This window comes from Echinococcus granulosus (genome assembly GCF_000524195.1).
Source record: "Echinococcus granulosus chromosome Unknown EG_S00035, whole genome shotgun sequence".
Classification (NCBI taxonomy): Eukaryota; Metazoa; Platyhelminthes; class Cestoda; order Cyclophyllidea; family Taeniidae; genus Echinococcus; species Echinococcus granulosus.
This window is the reverse complement of record NW_020170415.1, coordinates 23269-44976: the sequence shown is the minus strand read 5'-3', so window position 1 is coordinate 44976 and position 21708 is coordinate 23269. Positions and strand designations below refer to the sequence as shown.

General features: G+C 43.9%; 5 protein-coding genes across 5 annotated transcripts; 2 read left to right on the top strand and 3 right to left on the bottom strand. All coding sequences in view use genetic code 11, as the record gives it.

The window, feature by feature from the left end:
• Nucleotides 1–3304: 3304 nt before the first annotated feature.
• EGR_05040 (Hepatocyte nuclear factor 6) lies at nt 3305–5838 on the bottom strand (the record flags this gene model as incomplete). The annotated part of the gene is made up of 4 exons (XM_024494289.1): nt 3305–4395; nt 4432–4651; nt 4696–4793; nt 4872–5838. 4 exons carry the CDS (start codon nt 5836–5838, stop codon nt 3305–3307), a joined length of 2376 nt encoding a protein of 791 aa, XP_024351238.1.
• Nucleotides 5839–8476: 2638 nt separating this feature from the next.
• On the bottom strand, nt 8477–11918 carry EGR_05039 (NAD-dependent deacetylase sirtuin-2; the record flags this gene model as incomplete). Its single annotated transcript, XM_024494288.1, has 12 exons — nt 8477–8557; nt 8779–8928; nt 9087–9224; nt 9504–9559; nt 9600–9665; nt 9713–9836; nt 10349–10417; nt 10453–10509; nt 10546–10652; nt 11061–11132; nt 11168–11261; nt 11901–11918. The coding sequence occupies 12 exons, from the start codon at nt 11916–11918 to the stop codon at nt 8477–8479; spliced, it is 1032 nt and encodes a 343-aa protein (XP_024351237.1).
• Nucleotides 11919–12330: 412 nt separating this feature from the next.
• EGR_05038 (CD81 antigen) lies at nt 12331–13891 on the top strand (the record flags this gene model as incomplete). Its single annotated transcript, XM_024494287.1, has 6 exons — nt 12331–12396; nt 12609–12884; nt 12921–13037; nt 13330–13437; nt 13607–13690; nt 13802–13891. 6 exons carry the CDS (start codon nt 12331–12333, stop codon nt 13889–13891), a joined length of 741 nt encoding a protein of 246 aa, XP_024351236.1.
• A 401-nt stretch (nt 13892–14292) lies between these two features.
• Nucleotides 14293–15739, bottom strand: EGR_05037 (Proteasome subunit beta type-3; the record flags this gene model as incomplete). The annotated part of the gene is made up of 5 exons (XM_024494286.1): nt 14293–14341; nt 14377–14471; nt 14829–15006; nt 15041–15148; nt 15591–15739. 5 exons carry the CDS (start codon nt 15737–15739, stop codon nt 14293–14295), a joined length of 579 nt encoding a protein of 192 aa, XP_024351235.1.
• Nucleotides 15740–20566: 4827 nt separating this feature from the next.
• Nucleotides 20567–20875, top strand: EGR_05036 (ATP synthase lipid-binding protein; the record flags this gene model as incomplete). Its single annotated transcript, XM_024494285.1, has 1 exon — nt 20567–20875. The coding sequence occupies one exon, from the start codon at nt 20567–20569 to the stop codon at nt 20873–20875; it is 309 nt and encodes a 102-aa protein (XP_024351234.1).
• Nucleotides 20876–21708: the final 833 nt, after the last annotated feature.

Genomic DNA, 21708 nt, shown 5'->3' with positions numbered 1-21708 from the left:
AAGTAAACTAGATATAACAGTTTCCTGGTCTGTAGATAATTGCATTTCTAAGTTATTGAACACCAGCTAAAATGGTCGACAAGGCCATGCCAACTGATTCCATTCCGGAATAGGTAAGCGGCTTTCCGCTAGGATTGCCTTTGCAAACGTCCTAAAAGGAAATCCACTTAACATTTTCCTCATTACTGTAAGTGAGTAAAATATCCCCATTTAATGACAGAATTTAGCTTTCTTTTCTAACGAAACGTGCAAAAATAAGAAATTAAACACAGTGTTCATTAACAGTTGAGCCACGGAAAAGGGCTCGAGATGTTTCCCTCTCTACAAACCAATGCCTTATAGAATATTGCTTAATCAAATCGAAAAATCACAACCTCAGCTACTTGCTCGTGCGACACGAATGACGGTAAAGCATTCAACAGCCTGAGCACAACCACTCATGGATGCATGTCGTCTTGCTTAATTGTAGAGAATCCAAGTAAGGTCTTGCATTTTTTGCATTAGATGTTAAATAACCAAGCAAAACAACTGTGATGTGAATAGCTCTTCTCTGACAGGCTTTGTCCCCAAAAGCTTAGGAAGGTTTCAGTCCTCCCTTATCCATTTATACCTCACTCGTACTTCCTAACTATCCAATCCTTTTGATGTGTGACCATCTAGTGTAGAGAGGGCTACCAAGACGGGATGAAAAAAATGAACAATAAGAATACGGAGGATGAGCATGAGGAAGAGATTGAGAACGGGAAGATATCGGTGTCACCTAGTTCCCTCACTCACTTCGCCTTCCCCACCCAAGCTGATGTGCACATCTTCCCACGGGCCAGTTTTGTAGTTTGCTTTGTCCGTTGGTGTCCTCCTTGCAACTAACAGAGTTGACTGATTTTGGCCGTACTCAAGAAGAGGAGGCTCTTCTTCAATACCTAGTTTTTTTCGCTCCAGGTGGATGGACCTCACCTACAATAGTTTAATCTTTCACGACTGATTAATATTGTCCCTTGTCGTCTGCAGACACAAACACGCACACAAACGCATGGCTGGCCATCTGTGAATGAAGTGGTGCGTAGCTTAGAATTTTTGAGGTGGGTAGTGAGTAGGTTGTTTGGAGAAAGCCGGTGTGATGTTCTTTGACTTAGCGAATGTTGTAATAGGAAATCACAAAACCCAATTCTGGTCACAAGTTAGTTTGTCAATCAACCAGCTAACCGCTAAATTAATCGTCTAGTTCGTCAGTTGGTAAATGATCTAGAATGCGTGATGTATTTTTGGGGGTCCAAAAAGAGAAGTGAAGGACAGGTTAGCAGCGCTTCGATACTTTGAGCTTACGATCATATTCAAACGCATAGCATGGGGGTGAGGCCCATTTTCTAAGTGGCCCCTACCACCCCTGCCGAGGTGATGCAGGTGTAAACATGGTTTTGATAACACGCCAACCGCCAATCATTGGAATCAGTGGCGCCACAGACACCTCTCTCTATTCCCATCAACTATGGCGGCTATTTGTCAACATGATGCACCCGCTTTCGCGTGCTTCGTCACGATAATCAAATGTTTCAACCACCCCTGGGCAGTAAATTCCTTTACCACCTACTATGCTACACATGAAGTCGTGCAAGAAGCTGGCCTGGGTATTATTGAGACGGACAAAGTGGGTTCGCAAAGCAGACAAACCCCAATCACATGCATCATATGGATGTGGTGGATGGGTGGAAAAAGTAGAGATTATGCGATAGAACAACGGCATGTCTATGTATACGAGTTTGACACGTCTACGCAGGTTACAACAAGTCATGACTTCGAGGTCTGAGAAACATCACCCAAACTTTCTTGGCCACCTGAGAGAAGACGTGATTTATCAACATTTCTCCATCTAATGGTTGTACTGTTTTAAAGTTATTCGATTAGAAGTATGAAGTTTGGGTGTACCGAGTGCACCCACTTAAAGCATTTTTTGAGAGTCTGCTTGTCATTGGTGTCGTCTGACTGCCTCAGTGGGTGCACATCGCGCCCACGCACTAGTCTGTAGCACCTGCCAATTTTAGCACCAAGTAATTCTCTGCATCGCTCCAAAACCATTAGACACCATCCTACAGTCAAATACAATCAAAAGTTTTTGTTCCTCAGAATGCGTAAGCCCTTGTTGCTAGAGGCGGTAGTTCTGACGGCTGAAGGGGCTACGATTGAGGGGTGATTGCCAAACTAAGCAGCATGCGTTGATTCCATCAACAATGGTTAGGTTGTCTAACCCGCTCATTACAGCACCACATACTCGTGTAACCCTAATTTTATCCAAGTCCAAAATCACACAGCGAGGCGTCATCCGCTAGCTTGGTGTAAATGTCCGCACGAATTGTCGCGAACAGATCGGTTGAGTTCAGCAGCACCGAGATAAACAGATACTGAGCAGTGCATGCAACTTCCTGATGAAAAAATAAAACACGAGGCACGGTAGCAAATGTTCTGTTCCCATTACTGACTGCATAAATGCCTAAGAAGGTAAAATCCTAAAATTTCACGGCTAGAGGATTCAGAGTGCCAGTCTCATCCGGACGCAAAACATCCAACACGGAATGCAAGATCAGAAAACCGATACCCTCCAGGGGACAACTAGTCTTGAGAAAGGCATACGCAAGACTTCACATTTGAGTCGGGTTTCTTTTCTTTCAATATAAGACAAAGCAAGCTCAGATTGAAATAAATGAAAGTAGAGACCGTGCTAACACACAAAAGTGTAGTCGCCAAAATTGTAGTGGCATCGCTCAAAAATCCAAGGTGGAAGGGAAAAAACGGGTGCATGGGTGATATGGGGCACAGATGATGATGATGGAAAAAGGGGAGAGACGGAGAAGGTCGGTGGGACAAGCAGTAATATTACACAAGTACAAAGCGCGAAAAAAGAGCGCTGAATATACACTATTGCTTTGTTCAAGAATGGTTAATAAACCTGGAAGGAGATACAATACATACGCATAAAACCAGCAGTAATCGTGGTAAAGGAATGGGTTTTCATGATCTGTTTACAAGTCAGCTCGAACAATCAACACGATGAAGGGGACAGGGAGGATGGTAGACCCTTAACTGTACAAGAGAGGGGGGGGGGGGGAAAGGCGAACACCGTTAGCGAATGAATGCTTGAGAGAAACATGTATTGCACATACGTTGATGAAATAGATCGTGCACACGCGTTATGCGTACACACGGACGATCGCAGACGATAAATAGAGCATCGGCATCATTAGAAAATAGAGAACAACATGAGCGGAGGTGAGTATAGATGAGTGAATGAATGCCTCCTTTGGCACCCGGCCTACTTCTTCGGGTTAATAGGAATCGCCACATGTGTGGGAGGTCCGGCAGCCATGGGACTCTCCTGCTTAATTTGTCGCAAGGGGACTGCCGTCGTCGTAGTGACCGTCGTTGCTCCTGTTCCAGAGGATTGTACCCCTCTATCGTGGCCAATGAGCGTGGAAGCGGAAGGTAGGACGAGCCCCGGATTTGGCGAATCTGCAGCTGGTTCAGTTCGGAAGAGAGTTGGGCCGGAGGCGCTGGAGGGGGTCGGGAAGAGAGCAGGGGGGAGAGAAAGTGAGTCCAAAGAAACCGGTAGCCCCGAGATCAAACAGGCAGTAGCAGCATTGGCTGTGGCGGTACTTTGATCATCCCTCCCACCTCCACAAGCTCCTGTGTCCAGAGGAGTGTTGATAAGGATGGCGCTCTGTGCGCCAGGAAGCAGCTGCATTGAATGCGTGAGCAGCTGGGGAACAGCAGTAGTAGAGTTTGTGTCCGAGGGAGCGGAGGTTGTGACGAGAATGCCACCAGAAACTGGAACTTGAGTGGGCAGATCGCCACCAGCCAGAGTGAGACTACTAGTCACTACGGTGTCGGGAGTCAGACTAGGCGGAGCCGGAGAGTCCGAGAAATCAACGCCGGTTGCGGCGCCTGATGAGAGTAGAGGATTATCCTGCAGACTGTCAGAAGGAAGGACTTGGGAGGCCAACAGTGGATCGTTGGAAGAAGCAGAGGAGACGGATACTGCGTGCAGATTGGGAGGTTGAGAGTTGGAAGTGGCCTGAGAGGGCTGCGTGGGCGAAGTGTCATCGACACTGTGTGATGGCGAGGGAGAATCATTTTGTCGAACCTCATTATCATCCTGCCACTTATCCACAGATCGTCTGCGAGCATTCATGAAGAAGTTGGCCACAGTAGAGACCTCGAGGTCTAACTGCTGGGCTATAGTTACCTGCATCTCTTTACTGGGTCTTTTTGTCTCCTTGAAGATGGCATGAAGTGTTCGCCGTTGAATATCCGTGAAGACGAGACGAGGTCTTTTGGCCGACTTTTCTTCACCCGGCTTTACTTCACTGGACTTGCGCTTTGGAGGATAAATTTCCGTTTCGGTAGCTAGAGGAGGCTTAGCAGATAAATGTGGTCACTTACTTGCCGCTTTGAGTTCGGCCATGCGTTGAGGCTGTGGTTCGTGTAACCACTTCCACATTCGCTTAAAGGTCTCGCGGCCGGATTTCAGCTTACTCCAGGGCTTGGGATTCCTCAAAAGGTCGGAGAGGGTACCCTGACTTCTGTGAAGTATCTTTTGAGCAAATACCGCCTGAGGAATACTGTACCGTTTCAATTCACTGCTGATCTGTAGTGCCAGTTCCTATCAAGGAAGTGAGAAATAGTGACCGACTAAACCAAAATTACCCTTGTGTTTATTTCTGTACAATCGATTCCGGGACTCATGGTCTCACGATCTGCGTCACTCAGATTATCGGCATTGTTACTAGGTGGACTAGGGTCATCTGCAAAACGACAAAATGGGTAATACCAAGACACAATTGATGGTTTGACTTAAACAGGAAACGAAATAAGGGGAATACCTGGACTTATGGGTCGAGCGATTTTAAGTTCCGTTGTAGCATAGTCCACTAGAGAAACAGAGGATTCAGCAGGTAGATTGAGAGTGATGGGTACAGTGGGAGTTTGGAAGAAGTCAGCTGTGTTGGTCTGGAAAACACTGGAACTGGGAGCTGTCTTATCCAGCAATTTCGTTTTATCACCATTGCTTGTAAGGAGGGGGACAAGATCTTGAAGGGCGTAGTTTTGAGTAGCGTCGACCATCGACGGGGCACTGGTTGGGACTTTTTGTGCGTACAGCTTGTCGGACACCGAGGTGATGGGAGGTAGAGAGGTGATCGTAGCATAGTTCACCTTATCGGAAATCCCAGAAGGTTCGGGTTCAAGTACAGGCGGTTGTGATTGGGGGATGCTAGCAACTGGTACAGTAGACAGTCCAGCTAGGTTAAGATCATTTCCACCCAAAAGATTTTCGGGAATTGTGATGGTAAGACCGTCTGCTGACTGGTCCCAACCACTCAGTGGTCCAGAAGGGGTCGTCAACAAAATTGTCTGTTGGTCACCACAGTTGATAAGAGTGAGTTTCACCATTTGAACGCCGGGTATGGATTGGCTGTTGGCAGCCAAGGATTGTAAATCCACGGTACGTCCATCAATGGGGTTCAAGATAGGAATATTTTCCAAATCACTCACTTGAACGTTCAGCTTTTCACTTGAATTTAGGGCACTAATAGGTAGAGAAGCCATTGCAACAGGTCCACAAGTCGAGGTCTGCAATCCAGCCAGTTGAGCCTCAAGTCCAGGTTCCATTTTCAAACCTTCCGCGGTAATTTTGACGTTCATTGGAGTAGAAATTAACGTTGGAGTTGTCCGCGAGTCAGTGACAAAAATAGACTCCAGTGAAGCTTCTTTGTGTGGCGCAACAGGCATGGAAGTGCGTCCGTTGGGGATCAGTTCATTGTGGTTATTTAACAGGTGACGATTATCCATATTAGCCAATACAGTGGTTATTGATTCGCTGTACAGACCAACCGATCAATAATTCATCGATAAAGTAACATCCATAGAACTCACACAGCAAAACGCTTCATCGATTTAACTGGTCAATAACGCTGACTAGCCTCTACAATGGCCGTTCACCAGTCGTTCTAAACAAAAAATATAAACATTATAAAATTTTCTTTATTTTAAACCAATCGTGAATTCCTTTGAGTTGAGACATTTAATGATTGGCTATTTAGCGAAAAAAGTATTAAGCAATGGATAAGACTATCTGTTTTGACCTGGTTAATGTGCTACTTTACGCTATTATAAGTAGCTTGTACTTTACAAATGTTTTTATGCAACATTCCTTTTGGCTTGCGGCGTGCCTCAGAAATGCACCCGTTTCGAGACTGCGTTGGGACCGGCATTCGCCGACTTAACAGCTGCTGGTCCGTCTGCGTTCTTGACGCGCTCAAATTTTGCTTTTAAATAGTTTCGAGTTGTTGTTGGCACAGTAAGATTCGCATGTCTAGAAAGTCGATGAATTTGTGTATGGTCCCATCAGTTAGTTGCTTTTTACTACACCACCCTTCGATTTCGAGGAATCCTCTTGGCATAGTAGTTAGTGGGAGGTATTGAATGCAAAATAGGTCGATGAGTTTCCGCTACATGGAGAAAGCGCCTTACTTGGAGTCCTGTAGCGTCAGAGCGGCTTCCATGATCGGCCTCTTAAATTTGGATTTTGGCATAAGGCATCACCGCATCTATTACTTAAAGCATGAAATAGCCAGGAGTGGATATTTTTTAGTTTGATTGCTGTATTAATTCAAATAAACGAGTTCTTCCAAGAACATAGACTTCTTCTAATATGCTGGAATAAGGCAGAGGTTGCTTTGACTCGACGAAAGCATCAGGCCTACTCCTAGAGACCACGCCCCAAACAAAGTATCGGCCGGACAAAATCGTGTCATTAGCTATGGCTAAGTGAAATAGCTGTTGCAAATTCGCCGATTTCGGTAAGAAATCATGGTGGTGAAAATTACCAGACCTTGGCCCCAGTTTAGGGGGCTACTTTGGTTCATCTACAGTGAAAATTGCTAACCATTTGATAGAATCCCGGTTTGGCAGAATAATTACATTTACTTAGGGAGATTACCGCGTTCTCTTTAATTTATGCAATAGGTACAAGGAATAGTTCACTGAAACTGTTTTATGCTCGGATAATATTCCGCCCCTGTTTTGGCGAGTGAACTTCAACCACGGGATGACAGTTTACTTTGACAAGTCAGGTTAGTTCACCGCGTGCGCTCTACCAAGTGCGACCAGCAACAAAGCACTTTTGTTTGCCTCATCCGATGCTCATCAAGCTTTCGCCTTCCCACGGAGCAGGACCGATGATTCGCCAAGCAAGGTTCTAATTAATAGTGACCTCGACAAAATGGGGGGTCATACTGACTACTTCACTGTCAGCTAGTAAAAAGTAAATGGGCGCAGCTAGGTATGCGATGTACACACAGTTCACGGAGGCTCACTGACACGCTAAGGCGTTGATTCTTCCCAAAAATAATGGAAGGGTGTAACTTGATTCCAATTAGTCTAGCACTAGTTTTAAATCTCTTTTGCCTGATTAAAATGTAATTAAAAATCGACTCCCTCAACGAGAAAAAAAAGAGCGCTAAATGAACGCAAAATGAGAATCCAATTTGCGAGCAAGAATCCTGCCAAGGGTTTGTGAAGCGCACACACTCAAAACTCCTCTGACTTGTAGGGTCTCATTCTTCATGCCACCTAGCACAAAGACACGATGCGCCGCTCCCGTTCTTGGCAACCCTCTTCTACAGCGCATGGTGTCATTGAACGACGTGAGTCGCCAGCGCCTCCCCTTGATTCAACAAGTTTGGGTAAGGTCTAAATAAGCTCCAAGCGATTGCTCTTAATTGACACCTTCTTCTGCACTAATTAAGACAAATTGAGGGTCGAAAAACGTACAAGAGTGATTGACGGTATCGCTGGTACGGTGTCATTGAGGGTCAGTTTTCCCAATGACGCTAACCTTCACTGCTGCATCTTGACTAACGGAGGTCTGAATGAGAATGACATAAAACGGGTTGCAGAGATCACCATTACACCGCATGCAGATGCCAAGCCAGCAAGAAAAACATGGGTGAAGCTCGGTTTTCCTTATTTTGGTTAAGGTAACAAATACTCTGATTTAAAAAATAGCAAAATGCATGGCCCCCCAGCACTTCAATGATTCTACTTTTGATTTGTTGAGGATAGCATGTCGCCATGGTGGAGCTTTGAGAGTCGCAAATGATTTACACTCTCGAGGGCTTAAAGCTACCAAATCTTGGATCACAAACACAACCGCAGGTAATTCAATAGTCATTAGTATTTGACGGATGATGAGCAGCTGCAACCACACCTGAGTACAAATATTTTATTAACAATACAAGCCGTCAGTAAATAGCCATCTACCATTTTTGAGCAAAAAGTGGATCTACACAAGAGCATTTGCCAAAAGGTACGAGTTACAGTTTAAAAAAAAAGAGAATATGATGTGCGGTCATGTAAAAAAGCGATGAGAAGCCAAATGAGAGGTGAGAAATTGTTTTTGCCTGATATCCATGTGAAAAACTGGAAGTCAACGTGAGGATTTCCGTTCTTCTTCGAACTCTCGATCCAGTTCAGCATTCCTGGTAGACTGAATCCGCAACAGATCATCCTAACAAGAGGATGAAGCAAGCGGATAAACAACGGAAGGGCGGAGAGGATAGAAAGGGTTAACAAGTTCGCTACCAAGGGGATCGATCACTACGAGTCAGATACCTCATTATCCTAACGTGATATGACCGTTCAATGACAGACAAATGCATATAGCATCAGGCCAAGCTAGGCTGTGGAAAGAAATACATAGAAGTAGCAACAGTGTTGAAGAGGCCCTACCTTCCACTCGAGTAAGTCGGCAAATCGAAGACATATGCCATCGGCGTCACCCTTAACGAAAACGTCCGTTTTGTTGCCCGGCTGGCCCCACTGAAGTGGTTTGGCACGAAATCCAGCGACCAGCCATTTCATGATGAAAGAAACAAAACCCTTGTAGCATCGTCAGCGGCAACAACCAGTGCGGTGAAAAAATGAAAAATTAAGTGCCGCTTTTTCAACCAGGCAAAAAAGGCGAACGTACGCAATCGAAAATTGCCAAGTTACGGAGAAAGATGCAGAGTACTGGAAAGCACCAAAGTCTAACTCACCGAAGTTGAACCGTCCGTGTATTCACGGTTGATGTAGAGACGTGGAACTCCGCGTTTAGTGCAGTTGACGATGCCAGAAAATGGAAGTACTTGCAGTGAGGTTCCCATTATTATCAGAAGATCGCATTTCGGGAAGTCCTGGAGGGAGGGCAAAAAAACCTTTGACCAACCTCTACTTCCTAAAAAATTAGGCCGTTTCTAAGTTTATTAAAGCAAACAGAGGGTTACTATAAATTAAACAAAATGTAAGCATGGTGGGGAACATTCAGGCAACAGCTAATACAAATATTAGTGACCGAAACTTTTGTTTGTTCAAAACGCTATAGACCGGAAAGATTTGCACAAGCAGGATATACTACTTAAATAGCCAGTGTAAGCAGTATGGTTGTCGAGCCATTGACTCTACAAACAGCTTACCCGTTTGACTCCACGTGTAAATTTCGATGGAAGTCCCTCACCAAAGAACACAACATCTACGAAGGACAAGTAAAGGAAACCAAATAGAGAGCCTACCGGGTTTCACTACCCCGTCACAATTCGCCTCAGTGCATTTGGGCACTTCCTTGGCCAGAATTTTGCCTATAAATTTAGCGGATGAACTGCTCCGATAACGACTACTATGGTACCTTTGAAGAACTCGAATGGATACTCCTTATGGCACTCGAGACAGTGGCCGGTATGGAAGGATCCATGCGCTTCCACCATTTTATCCTCCGGAAGACCTGATATACGCTCTAGCTGATCCACATTCTGGAATTTAAGTGGAGCAGGAAGAGTATACAAGTAAAGATGACACATTTCAGGCACAAAGAGCTGAAGGAAGGTTGCCTTTAGCTTTTACTACACTACCCGATCAGAAGTAAGAAGTTACGGATAGTACGACATGTAGAATGAATTGAAGTTGGGCAATGAAGTGCGTGTATTCGCTTCTAGCGAAGCTAAGCCTAAAAACCAAGATATTCAAAGTTATAAGTACGTTACCGTCATTATATCAACCATAAATGCGCCAGTCGTTTTAACCAAGGTGATTCCAAAAATCGAGCCAAAAAGATGTGCAACATCCTAGAAGACACGCCTGGTATTCGAGGACAGCACTCATGGACATTTTAAATGTATCGATCCACAGGTCAACCATGAAACAATTTGAAGCATGCCTTAGTGTCACTTGATCTCAGTCAATGTAAAGCTGAGAGCAGCCTTAGCTGTGAAATTTGCAGGGGATAAAATGTAGAAATCGTACCAAATCTGTCGGACAGACGCACCTGGGTATAGTGTCGTAAAAGTAAGCCCTTGTCACACAGGAGTTTGATAAAGTAGTGGGCCGTAGTGGGCTAAGGAGGGTCAGACAGAAAGCGAGACATCAAACCTTGGCATAGGGGCGGTAGAGACGCCGAGCAACTTCAAAGAAGGGTTTTGGATTTTTCTGTACGTTTAAAGGCATGACAACAACTAGCATTACCTCAAAGTAGCTAAGTTCGAAAACTGACATAGGGCTAGGTAAATGGTATTCTTCTAAGTTGTCGTAAATCCCTGTAGATGGACTTCGGAAATCGGGGATCCCAGCAGCTTAAAAAAGAAAAATAGGAAGACAGAGCTCATGGAAGCAGGTCAGCTCTACCGGTATTTTCACATAAATAATCTCAGTCACTTCTCAAATGCATTGCAAAACACATTACAATATTTTTAACACTATTTGCACTTGAGTGTAGACCGTGGAATTTACCAGGGGAAAGCTTGATATATTATGAGGAAATGATGCTTGATAGTTTGCAAACCCGTGTGTTCGGTCTCGTGGGCACTGGCTTTCTACACCACTTAACCGAGGCCCACGATCAACGTGAAACTTTCAGAAAAAAGTTAACATCACCAGATTATTAAGCACTGGCATATAAACTTAATTCTCAAAAACGCTTTAGAAAACAGCAACAATAGTTTTCGATAATGTTTTAATACAAAAGCATTGATTTTACTTACAGGTAGAGATTCCAGCACCTACAGCAGTGATGATATTCCTGACCTTGCCACTTTTGATCAATTTAGCGACACCTAGTTAATATTGACCAAATCGGCAACGACAAAACCTTCCAGGTCCAAGGACTCTAATAGACCATCGGAAAAGGAGAGGTGCAATGCTTGCCTCAGGGATTCCATGCTGAAGGCCATTTTTACTACTGCCTAAGTTATGAAGGCAGCGAAAACTATTAGAGAAGTGTAATGATAGGCAATGATGCCAGTAAAAAGAACACATTCTTTGGAAATGAGGAAGTTTAGTTTGCACTTAAGACGATAGAGAATGTCCATATTGGAAAGAGCATCACAGAAAGAGACGTCGCCACCGGCGAAACTAGGTGCTCTAGTCTACAAGGGACAGACTTACACGCCACGTGAAAACAGCACCTCACCAGCGTGACAGATCAGCACAGAGCCTCAAGTGTCTACTCAATCCGACTGCCGAAACGGAAAAGCTACGCTCATTCCCATAGCATTCAGCTTAGCATCAATATCATTAACACCAACACAATTACGCTTTCTGACTCAACGAAATTAATCGCCTTGTTACACTAGGTGCACCAGTACAAGCATATTAAACTCCCTACATTTCGCGCAGTCTTTTATTACAAAGTGACCTAATTCAATTAATCCCAGTTAATAAGTAAAAAGTCTACAATGGGCAATAGCAGGGGACTTGAATTTGAGCTAATAGATAAAAACACCCACATCGAACGACGTCTCTACATGAATCAAAAATATGGACTGATTTTAAGTGGAGATGAACAAGTACTTTCATAATTTAAGAGTGCTGCTACGAAATACCCTTTTCCAACACATCATGACCAACTGAACGCACTATTCAAAATGAAATAGTGACATTACCATATAATTTGCGTTTTTTTGGCATATTTGGGCAACGTCGCTTAGCACAGAAAACCACAACCTAGCTAAGTCCATTGTGCTAATAGTAATTAAACTACTTGCGTACATTTAAAGCATTTAGGCCTAAAAATGTGAGTAATGTTTTTAGCGAATAGGCCATTTATTGTATACTTTCAAAAATTCTTTTGCAAAGCTTAATAATGAAATGTATTTAAGAAGACAAATCGGGCCCTTACTCGCTACATACAATTGCAATCTTTCATAGATGTATGTAATAATAAATACTAGCTCTTTGTTTAGACGCTTCATTGCAAAAACTAATTTATCAATCGCACCGATTTCTCAGCCGTTTGGTTCCTGTGCTGTAGAGATGGGGTTTCGCCGTTCCCGGAAATGCCAAATTTATCTACTCTTCAACCTAAACTTTATCTTGATGGTGAGCCTCGTCACATTTGCTATTATCCTTCTAGTTTTGACATTTGGCAGTTATTGTACGCAGCGTCATTGCAGTTTTTACCTTATAGGTTAGTGGGTACCCGGAGTTAATACTGTATTTTAACAAGTTCCTCTTTCTTGGTTTCGACCTAATGCTCCTTCTTATCTTGTCCTAGTTCATCCTCATAACTCATGGTACCCTTTGCACTGCAGCTTATAGGATTGGCAATTGTTGGGATATCTGTTATTTCTTACATGGAACCTGAAGTCCAAACAGTATTTGATGTTGCTGGGGTTGCTTACGTTACCCACATATTAACAATCGTGCTAATCTCTGTTGGATCTGCAACCATTGCTGTCGCTATTTTTGGATTCTGTGGGATCTATCGCGAATCCGCCTGCTTGATCAGTACCTATTGCACATGCCTGGCATTGGTTATATGCGTGGAAGCTGCTGTAGGAGTTTTAAGCATACTATATCATCAGGAGGTTTGTTATTTACACCTCTCATCAGAACACTACTAGGCTGAGGAGAAGGTGGTACGAGCTCTCAAGACTGTCATCGATGACTGGTTCACCAAATCGTCCGATCCCGGTTCCGAGGCCCGGAAAATCGTCAACCGAGAGGTCTTCCAGTCTTTTGTAGGTTTTTGTTCATGCATTTGGCCTCCACAAAAATATTCTAATCATGATTTAAAAGGGTCGTCTCTTCGCAAAACAATACTTACCAGGTTGCCTTCGTAAGCAATGGTCTCTGATACTCGTATCCAAAAATATACTAATGTCATGGTATTAGCAGTTCTTGGAATGTGCCTTTGACAAAACCAAATAGTCTCACATCGTAACTGGTCTGTACCGACTCGTCTTGGCTAAACCTTTTCCTCTGAGCATCACCCTCGCACTTATTTTCGTAAGTCGACCGTTACCTCCCTAGCTTGAGTGCTGCGGTGGGAGAGGACGCGCGGATTATGGAGACGTCTCGCTACCCCTCTCCTGTTGCCCGTCGCCAACTGACGTCTGCGACGCCACTGCCTACTCCGTGGTACGCGTCATACCTTCCTTCTTGCCATGACAGCCGGATTGTTCCTACGTCCTGTAGCCTGTCAGCACAGCTTGAATGGCCTGCGCTTCTCACACGCCTAGATGTCGCTAATGCTTTAGTACTTGTAATTGGGGATTGCTAGAATTGTTACCTGTCTGCTCTCTTTCAGGGATGCTACGAGAGGGCCACAACAGTAGTTAATAGCGGTCTTCAAGGCTTCACGGGAGTCGTACTGGCTATCGCTTCGTGTGAGGTTAGTTTCTTGTCATCACCTGGTATAGGTTGTCGATCGTTCCTATTTATTATGAGCATCGAACGAGTGTGCATCTCGTAATTACATTTCTCCGTTGTTCTCATGCCACAGATGATTAGTCTTCTTCTTTCACTGCTATTCTACTTCACCGTTGTTCGACGCAACTCTGGATCTGAATACGTTGCGGTTCCCCAAAGATAGCACTTGCACCACTTCGATATCAACCCGCCTTTATACTTTCTGTATTCACATCAGTCACCAATGTTTTTATCGGACATGACGAGCTTTCGATTTGCCACAAAATTTTTACTCCTATTCGGGTGTATCCAGAGATTTCTCTTACCTTTTTAATGTGGCGAATGAGCGCAAATTCTTTATTGAGTGTGATTAATGGCTAATTGTGGTTGCAGTACAAGCAATAGAAAAGTAAGCATTCTAGAAGGGTGTCTGGTTTACGGGGTCTTGGTACTGGGTGGGAATGATGAATGGCAGATGGGACGCACGCAAAACTCATTTGGTTGCAGCCGAAGGCTTAGGAAAATAACAGCTTGGTAGGAAACATTTCTGAAGTGTTTATTTCGATTTTAGTACAACCTGGAAAATCAATCCATGCGCCCTTTAAGGTCTGTGATGGTCACCCTATCCTTCTCACTAGAAATTGATAGAGGGGAGGGAAATTAACCTACATTAGGTAGACGCGCGCTCCCCATCCGGAAATACAGTCGCGGTTCATGGCGTTTAGGACGCACTGTGATATACACTCAAACAGCGCACAAGGATCCTAGGGAAAAAACGAAAAGTAGGGGGATGAAATTGAGTTGTCTTAATTACGCTGAAATGGTTACCCACCCGTGTTCGTGGATCTTTAACGAATAGCGGGGAGTTTGTAATGCTGTATCGCTGCCAACCACAAGCAAAGCCACAGGCAGTGCCTACACGTAAGTCCCAACGGTTAGCCATTCGACGAAGAGGCCCAAGAGAAGTACCGACACAATTGGGACAGAGGCGTGACAAATAGGCTAATGTGGGGCATCACTTAATTTCGGGTGTCCAGATTATGCATCATTCACATAAAAGCGTATAAATCCAGTACTCAGAAAAGTTAATTGGGAAGCAGAGAGGCTCAAAGACGGCTTACCATATCCTTTTCCCATAGCGTTTCGCACATGCCATACAGCTGTTCTGTACAAGACCCAGCAACAACAAATTCGTCAGTTTCCATAGCGTAGCCGATCACGTCCATGCCACCGATAAATGGTTCATTAGTCACGGGATCAATACCAACGACTACTGGCTCCACGAAATAAGGACCAAACCTAGCATGCCCTGATAACAATGAGGAAAATGTACCTTCGTTCATAGAGTAGATTGGCGAGCATACAGAGAAGAGTTTTCGGCCTGATATGACGATTTTCACGAAGTTCGTACATATTTTTGTGGAATACGAGTCGTTGACACCTATCGGTGGATACCATCACGAGAAAAGTAATTAGTTATAAACATGTGCATTGACACCTAGTTGCTAAAGGAATAATTGTGTAACTCAATTTACAAAAGTAAAAAGGACGAAAATGAGCTAATGAATTGCACGTTCTGGGTTGGACATATAAAGGGTATAGCCACCATGAAAAGTGTTAAAGAAACGGTGAGATTATATTTGGGTTATAAACCCATGGCAGTTATCAAGCAAGAATCATAATTAGAAAACTCAAGAAGGATATAAGGCTACTAATTTAGAAGGTAACATACGTAATGAAAAAAGTATGTTAGATCTAGAACAAGGGGCCTAACAGTTAGCATCACATCCCCGAAGTCAGATACATTAGTTCGAAGACCAGGGGCAGGGAATAGCCCTAGTACAGAATAAAAACAAAGACGCAAAATAGAGGTATACACATACACGGTTTCCTTGTCTGTTACCAAGCCAGGGAAACCAACAAAAAGATGTGGGCCGAGCTGTTCAACTTTTGGGTAATTGGTCGCGATTGTCTGATATCCCACACCAAAACGCAAATCAGTCGCAATCGCAACGCAGTCTTTTCCCTTCATTCCAATTACAGCAGACCCATTGTATGTAGTAATACTCTAGTATGCATCGACTTAAAGGGATGAAGGCGACCAACCATTATTAAGCAGTGCCAAAGACTTTGATTTCAGTGTTATGGCTTTGATGGATTTGAACAAAAACGAGAACGACCATTAAGATATGTGGATATGTTACTGTTTTGTGCCAGATGGAGTAAAAAGCGTAAATCTATGATAACACCTTTTATTCGCGCTAAAACCCGTATAATAAACTTTGGCATCTTAGATGCACACCATTCTATAAAATATATATTACAAACTACAAAACACGAGCTACTTTAATCAGGCGCCTTAGTTTGAAGTTTATAAAATGATAGCGTGGGTGTCTAACATATGCTGATTCTTCAATTTTGCAAGTTGGTGAATGAGTTTGCCATGAATGAAACACTGGTCACTGCCCCAAGTAGTCCTAAAGGGAAGTGTGAATTTCCAAGAATTGGTAGCACTATCAGCACCTTATGTTATAGACATCTTATTTATATTGTTCTTTCAAAATTTTCTAGTGGGTGGATTTCTCAGAAAGTGGTTGCACTCTGTGGCAGTGTTGATGAACCTCTAAGAGGACCAGCCTTTCCATCGCATGTAAGAGGTCGTGGTTAAGAGCTGTCATGTATACAATGGTTTTTACGCCCAGGCAGCCTCTTGCAGTGAAGGTGCAAAGCGAGATAACCATCGAGTTTTCGCACTAGTGCTGTTAGGTCAGTGTTCTTATAGGCATGCATGTTGGTCAGCACATCTCCCTTCCTCCAGTACAGTTTCCAAACAGGACAAAACTTCAGATCCAGATCCAGTGGGGTTGATAGAAGAGATCAATGACGTTGCGTTCAGATATCCCCCGGCTGCATGGCGATTCGATGACCGATGCGGTTAGTTCGTGGATGTCTTTCTTACGGCACCGATTAAGATGTGATGGCTGACGTGGGAGGATGATCAAATGGCTCACCTAGGAGGGAGCTGTAAAATACGTAGGTTGCTTCTATAACTCTTGGTTTTGGCAAGGGGTCACTTAGTTGCTCCACCACTGTACCCTGCTGGGCGGCCTGCCCTCTGGGCCATGCTAATAGACCCCAAGCTCTTCACCACGTCAATAATACATATTCTGCCCTATTATTGAGCCCTCTTTCATTCTTAGGGAAGTCTCTGGGTGCCATACTGGTAGTATGGCAAAGCGAATCTGTTCTCAAAAGCAAGCTCTTGAATTTTATTACTAAGCTATAAATCTTATCATGACGTACGAAATGCATATACTGCCGATGGGAGAACTTGTGCTGACCCAAAATAAAGGTTAAAAATAATGTAAATCTTTGGCAACTATCCTGTTACCGTGTTTAGCAGGAATGCCGTTAACAATTGAAGTGACGCCAGCAGTGGTAGTGAACCAACTGGAAGGTTGGTTAAGCGGCTGTCAATTAAGTGAACAGGCAGCACCTACTCTACCTCTCTACTGACTGGATAGAACCTGAATAGACAGTGAATTATAAATAAAGTGAAAAGAAGGAATAGGCGCAGAATACTATCCACACAAAACTGCCTTCAACTCCGTTCTTTATTAAATGACCATTTATAGGTCAGTGTTCCCACGACTAGAGGTGGGCATACGAGATGTCTTGCACATTCCCACTTTCCCAATACGGCTTTCAAACTGGAAGAAACTGCAGATCCAGTAGAACTGGCAAGAGATTGGAGACGTCGCAGTCAGGTGCCCTTTCAGTTGCCCAAAAATTCGATGAATGTCGCCTTTGGCTCGTGGCTGCTTGCCTTACAGCACCGACTACGTGATGGCTGACACGGGAGGTTGGACAAGAGGGACGCTGAGGAAGACGTTCAAAAGGAGAGGGGACTATGTAATACTTTGTTTATTTAACTCTAATTTTAGGTAATAAGTCACTTAGGACTCCTCCATTGTATCCTGGCCGTACAGCCTCCCCTGTCCTTCCAAATGTCGGTGATACATGTTCTACCCCAGCATTATGTCCTCTTTCGTGCTCAGGAAAAGCTTAGGCAGCTGTAAACACATATCAAGGTGTAGAAAGCGCATCTATTTTCTGGCATATCTTCGTGATACCTTTATAAATTTTTTTCATTTAACTAATGCCCAAAAAACCTTGTCACAGAAGATTATGTACTATGACCTAGCTCTTCCAAGACAGCATGCCTTGCCTCATATCCCAACAGTGGAATGCTACCTTGTGATACTTGATATGCGCAAAAGGTCAACAATAACTGTGGTGTCGTTACCGTTCTCGGCTCGATCACGTCAACTTGACCAATGGCGGCTGAACCCTACCAGTCCATGACACGCAAGGCGGCTGTTAATTTGGAGTGCTACGCACCCAGCAATTACTACACCGTACATCATCCATCGTTTTTGGCACGCACCGAATTAAGGTTTCAGTGCTCTTTGTACACTGATTGCAAAAGTGTTTATGTGGAACTGAATCTAAGTGCAAATTTGTTCTAGCCTATCAGCGAATTAGAGATGTCAGGATTTGAACTGATTAAGCTTGTATAGACACCAGGTCATTTGACAACACCACTTAAGAGCAAGAAGGTGCACATCTGAGGGAATTCTCAGCTATTGGCGTGGAAGCCAGATTGGGGGAAACCAAAAGGGTCTGCCTAGTCGTGTGCACAATTGAGGCAGCTAGCTTTCAGCGAGGTGTCTGTGTACACTACAGTTACTATCCAAACACTACCGAACAAAATCCTTCGGTAGCATGAAAATGTTTTGGGGAATGCCTTCATCAGAGTTTGGATGACTACTTTTAGGTAGTGGTGCATTCGCTTGGCTAACTGGATCTATATTACGTCCCATCGCTTTCATTAGTATGAAACGCACCCACACAAATCGTCTCTTACATAGTTCATAGTTTTCTTTGTAGAAAATTAAACTAAATGCCTAACGCTCCCTTTCAAACTCAACCGTAATGTTCAATGAGTTAGGTGCGATACCCAAATAGTTGCTGTTCATACAGAGCGGTAAAAGCATTTATGATTCCTAATACTTAATTGTTTTGTTCAAGGATTTTTACCCTCCAACATGGAAATTAATTCGGATCAAAGGTAAAGCTAAAAGAAATAAAGTATCCCGTAGGCCTGATTGCTGTACTCGGGGTTAGAAAATAATCTAACGCCTCGCTAAGCGATGAAATCATGTCTGCGGACAGTGGTGAACGTGGACAGTTACGCCGTATTTTTTAGTGTCCAAGGCCACAGCATGACGATTTCAGGGTTCCTGAATGATTCTGATGACTTCTTTAAAGTGGAGTTTGCAAGGGTGCCTAAAATATATCCTACGTCCTTTGAATGTCACATAGTTATTTGTAAATTATGTTTGCTTGTGTAGGACCGAAAATTTTCCTTGAAGTCGCGAAAAGTCACACCAGCATGTCAAGAACCATAATACTAGCCTACAGAAGGGCTGACGGGCTAATGGCATGGCCTGGAGGCCATGCTACCCAGCTGAGGGGAAAGCCGCAGAAATTAATGTGATTGTGTAATCATATGCAGGGGTACTAAAACTATCGACATATTAAAGTTGGAATCCACGTTTTGAATGGTAAGAAAAAATGCGGACCAACCTCCTGACCGGAAAGACGTCATCAATCCCCGAAGGGGGAAGTAGATTCTAAATTCTCCACATAATCAAGATTCTTCTTTATAATCTCACGCTTTTGCAATATGTAATGCCTTCCTCAAGTTAATTTTCTTGGTCCAGAAAACTGAGTTTTTGGCGCAGGGGGTGGGGGATAAACAGCGAAAACAATGCATACAAATAAAAAGAGGGTTTAAGAATCTGAGCTATAATTTTAAACACTTTTATTTACTTGCGAGGATTATTAGACTCTTTTAACATTATCTGAGAGATCCTTAACCACATTTCGCAATATATAGAACCCTAAGTCTTGGGTTTGCAATTTATTGCAGTGTAATACGATGGTGATTTAACCCTCGATACTAGTGGGGCACTACTTTTATACTTTGAACTAGCCTTCTTACCTCTCGTTGGGTGGGCTGGCCTTTTGGGCCATGCCAGTACCCCAAATACCTTCTCTATACTGAATACATATTTTCTGCCTGAGTATTGTGTCTTCTTTCGTCTTCAGGGAAGTCTCGGGACACTAAAGCAGTGCGGCTAGAGGGCCATGCCGATGGCCTTTAAGGCCTCCCGTACACCAACATCAAGCCAGTTTTAAAAATGATACTCCTTAACAAGATTTTACGAAAGACGCAGAATGTTGTACATTTGCGGCTTGAAGCACAGGTTTACACACTTGTCATTATCTCGTTGACTAAACTGATATCTAACCCCACCTGTAAGTGCGAAACAATGAAAAAACAACAGCAAAATGTATAAAATGTTGGCAGAGATCGCACAACAATTCGGTTTTTTGATAAATTCCAATAATTTATGCCAATTAAATTGATGGCCCACACATATGTGAATCACCAAGTATTCCCAAAAGCAACCCATTTTTACCAAACATAAATGTCAAAATCTAGTAAAACGGTGGTTATTCTGTACTCCAATTTATAGTAGGGGAATAAAATGAGTGAAATTACTGACCGAAATTTGTTTGAATAACCGAATGCGGGACATCATCCTCACGGGTGTCGCCTTCCAACCGCTTTCGTTTCTGGCCGTGCTGCATTAAGGTAATGCGTTTTCCTGTGTTGCTTTGTTGCCACTGCTTTGATACCTGTAGTCTCGATCTTTTTTAGATGTTTCCTACCTTCCCACTTGTCAAATCCTTGATTTTGGCCTCGCGGCCAGCGGTTTCCCGCGTTGTGATGGGGAACCTGCCAAAGTTGGGGTCTCTTGCTGCGCCCGAGATTGTATGCAAGAGCCTCCACACCTCTGTTGCTTACCGTGATATTGATCAAGCTGCTAAGTACATCGGCGCCGGTGCCGCTACCATTGGTGTTGCTGGATCCGGCGCTGGCATTGGTTCCGTCTTTGGGAACCTTGTTATGGGCTACGCTCGAAATCCCGGTCTTAAGCAGCAGCTTTTCTCCTACGCCATTCTTGGATTCGCCTTGAGTGAGGCTATGGGTCTCTTCTGTCTAATGATGGCGTTTCTGATACTGTATGCTTTCTGAACTATCATCAGTGCAGTAGCTGAGAATTGCTGATGTAAACTATGACTATAGTTCTGTCTTTTCATTAGCGATTGCATTTCATGCAATAGTTGTGGAAATAAATGAATTTTATACTGATCTGGATGTGTGATTTGGCTGATATTTCCGTGAGTTGAGTGTAGCCTCGTCCAACGCTCCTTTTTTTCCAGGACGACATTTTGGGTTCATGGATATTTCTAGACTTGCCTCGACATCGGGAGATTAAGTTGAGTCGACCGGGTGTGTCGTTTGCCTATGTCTAACGTGACAGTGGCTTTTGATGTGTACGGGTAGGGTGATTTTCGGTGCTCGTGATGCCTTTTCAGTTGCTCTTTCCGTCTTGGCGAGTTGGCACGGCTTGATGGGTTATGATGGACTGATCTCTTCTGGGGTCGCCCCTCTGGGCTCCGGTGCTGAACTAATATTTGACGTAGGTGTCTGGACACCGCTGCTTTCATTGATGTCTTACTGGTTGGGTGGTCGACTAGTCAAGTTGACAGTATGTCCTGCGGGATGGGTCTATCACGCCGAAGTTCTCTTTTGTGTATTTTTAGTTTGACGGCTGGGGGTCGATGACACCCGGTGCGAGCGGGTACTTCGCTCCGGAGTGCCGATTCACTAGTCGGCTTTATTTCAGTGGAGTTCCAGTTTGCTGCCGTTTGAACGAGGTCGGTGGCTGTTTCGTAAGTTGTTCAAAACTTCGGAACCTGACTCTTCGTTAAATGTGCGTTTTATCGCAGAGTGCGCTAAGCCGCGCCGCCTGTGGGGTTCTTACATACTTGTCTGTGTGCGCCGAGTGAGCCAAAGTATTTTAC